Below are 2,620 nucleotides of genomic sequence, written 5' to 3'. Positions count from 1 at the left end.
GGAGCCAGCAGGACTGAGGTTTGCTTACCGTATCGACATCTGTACTGACAAACGCCATTTTTTCCTCCAAGCAGTTCCAAGAAAGAGTCGAAGTAGCTGTTAACTGTTTCGAAGCTGTTGCGGATGGCCTCGATGCCCCAGTCTGAATAGGATAACTCTGCTTGGGGAGCTTGGTGGACGGTGTTCTCCTGTGTTGTTTCCTCGGTGCATTGCCCTAAGCCCAGGGTCAGGCACAGAACCGCTGCCTCAAAAAGCAGGCGCATGCTGCAGTCCAGATCCAGGCCCCAGAGCCTTTGTCCAGGCAGATGTACAGGCAGGGAGGAGTGGGAGCGAGCTGTTGTGCATAGGAGGCAGGTAAGCACCCCTCTCCCCTGGACTTTAAACACTGCCAAGGGAGCCAGCGTGAGGTCACCACAATCAGAGTGCAAAGTGCACCATGGAGATTTGGACCAAGTTCGTCTCGCAGAGAAACACCGGGGTTTGAGTTTGCACAATCCTGCTGGAACAGGCTCAGCCCCTGCGGCACCAGGGCTTCAGCTTCCCCAAAAGGGACCATTCCCTGGGGTGCTGAGCGGGGTCTGTCTGTCGGGGTTGTGTGGCACACGGGAGACCCTCCACATGCCCCACCGAGGCACTGCAAGGGCTGCCCCACTCTCCCCAACCTGTCCAAAATTTCTGCTGCTCAGGCAATGGGAGTAATAGATCAGCAGCAGACTGAGGAGCACCCCTTGCCTTTTTCCTAGGCCTCCTGGACACATACTGGGGTGGGACGAGACATCCACCCAGCCTGGCTGCTGTGGGGGATTGCTCCTAGCAAAACCTGTGGGACCGCAGTGCTGACACGCTTGTCGTGTGAAGGGGCTTTCCATGCCTGCACACCCAGAACAGGCTGCCTTGTGGAAGCCTGCCCAGGACAGAAAAGGGTGGCAGAGCGCGCCGTCCTGCTTTGCGCCGTGTCCTGCTCTGCTAGGGCTAGAGGGTGCTGCTGGGTCTCGTAGGGGGTTGATCCAGCAGCTAGGAGTAGTTTGGGTTTAGAAACACTGCATTCAGGGCAATCCCTTGGCATGTCCCCTCCAGTTATAGGATCAATGATGTAGGTGAGTATTTGCCTTTGATGGGACTCCTGAAGGCTGATGTTAGATGGCTGGTTGTTACAGCTTTTGCGTAATGCCAGCGTTGCTGAATTAAACGCGTAGCATAGGTGGCGCAGAGCGAGGAAGGGCTGGCACTGAAACCCAAGTCAGGTAACGGGCTTGTGGGGGAGCTGCAGGTCCTGGCTCTGGGGTGGGACTGACCTGCCAGGACCCGGGGGCCTGCACAGCTGGTGGAGGTTTCAAAGAAGTTACTCATTAAAAGAAAACAACCAAATGAACACCAACAGCAAAAGACAACGCAAACCACTGATAAAGAATAGGGAAGGGAAACGGCATGGGGAGGCTCCGGCTGCTCTCGGAAAGCTTTTTGGATGTGTCCCAGCACAGTACTGCCTCTCAGAAACAGCTGCTCCACAGCTGATCGGCAGATCGGCTGATCTCTGTGGACTCCAACGGCCAACTTCAGCAGTCATTTCTGTTTGAGTGGCCTGGCTGTTGAGTGGAGACTCTCCAGAGGGCAAGGGGGAGCCAGGCAGTGGGTCTTTCTAATATATGGCAAACATACGTGCAAATTCTGATATTTCACTGTTTTGCAGGAGACTCAGCCCCACTGCATTGTTACTTCTGAAGAGCCAGAGCCCTGCAGCACCTGTCTGCCTGCGTCCTTCTGCATACAGCCGTGCGTTATGTGCTCCAGACATGGGATAAGGAGGAGGGACCACAGCCAAGTCTTGGTTTCTCAGACAGGTAAGTCAGAGAAGTGGGGAAGAGGAGGAAACAAGCTGGTTAGTCCCTTTCCTGTGAAATGGTGTGAAGCTGGGTCCAGCTGCTGCCTTCTTGTTGCATCTGTTCTGGTGCCCACCGCTGACAGCGTTCATGCTCAGTGCCCCTCAGAAGGGGGTACGAGGGTTCCTCAAGTCAGCAGCCGGAGGTGAGTCTTGTATAGTCACCGCTGTACATCCTGCGTGTGCCTCCCTGAACACTGTTACATAGCTGGAGCTGCGCAACGCTGTCCCAGCCTGTGGGAGGAAGCTTGGCTGAGTTACTGGATGAGGGGACATACAAGATGTGCAGGAGGTCCCAAGGGAACCTCAAACCAGTTTTGTCTTTTGGGAGATGAACCCAAGGAGAGAGGCAGAGAGCATCGGGAAGGGAGGTTGGCAGTGTCCAAGCTGCAGCTGAGGAGGGGGAGCACTGTAATGCCTGGTGAGAAATTAGGGTGATGTTTTGGGTTGAGCTAGAGTTGCCAGGTTGCTACTAGATGGTCCGTTCCTCCGAGCCTGGGAACCAGCAAGTTGCTGCCTCTAGTGAGCCTTTCTTGAACAGGGTGTCATCGCTGGCACAAAGTGATGAGGACGCTCGTGAAGCGAGGACCCCCCTGCAGGAGCACTTTGCAGGGCAGGACTGGAGAGCTCGGGCCTGTCCTGCTGTTCAGACCATGCTGGGGACTGGTCTGTCAGTCATGGGTGGAAATGGGCCGCTGTCCCTGAAATTTGTTGTCAAGGAGCCCCAGTGAAGGGAAAACC

General features: G+C 55.5%; 1 protein-coding gene across 1 annotated transcript in view; it reads right to left on the bottom strand.

The window, feature by feature from the left end:
* The window catches only part of PLA2G12B (phospholipase A2, group XIIB), an 11,163-nt gene extending 10,900 nt beyond the window's left edge, over positions 1–263 (bottom strand). The window contains exon 1 of the mRNA XM_009325781.1: positions 29–263. Coding sequence (XP_009324056.1) covers positions 29–263 — 235 coding nt within the window. The remainder of the gene's footprint in view (positions 1–28) is intronic.
* Between the last annotated feature and the right edge of the window lie 2,357 nt (positions 264–2,620).

This window comes from Pygoscelis adeliae, unplaced genomic scaffold (assembly GCF_000699105.1).
Source record: "Pygoscelis adeliae isolate BGI_AS28 unplaced genomic scaffold, ASM69910v1 Scaffold4, whole genome shotgun sequence".
Classification (NCBI taxonomy): domain Eukaryota; kingdom Metazoa; phylum Chordata; class Aves; order Sphenisciformes; family Spheniscidae; genus Pygoscelis; species Pygoscelis adeliae.
The sequence above is the reverse complement of the archived record's forward strand: the minus strand, read 5'-3'. Positions and strand labels throughout refer to the sequence as shown.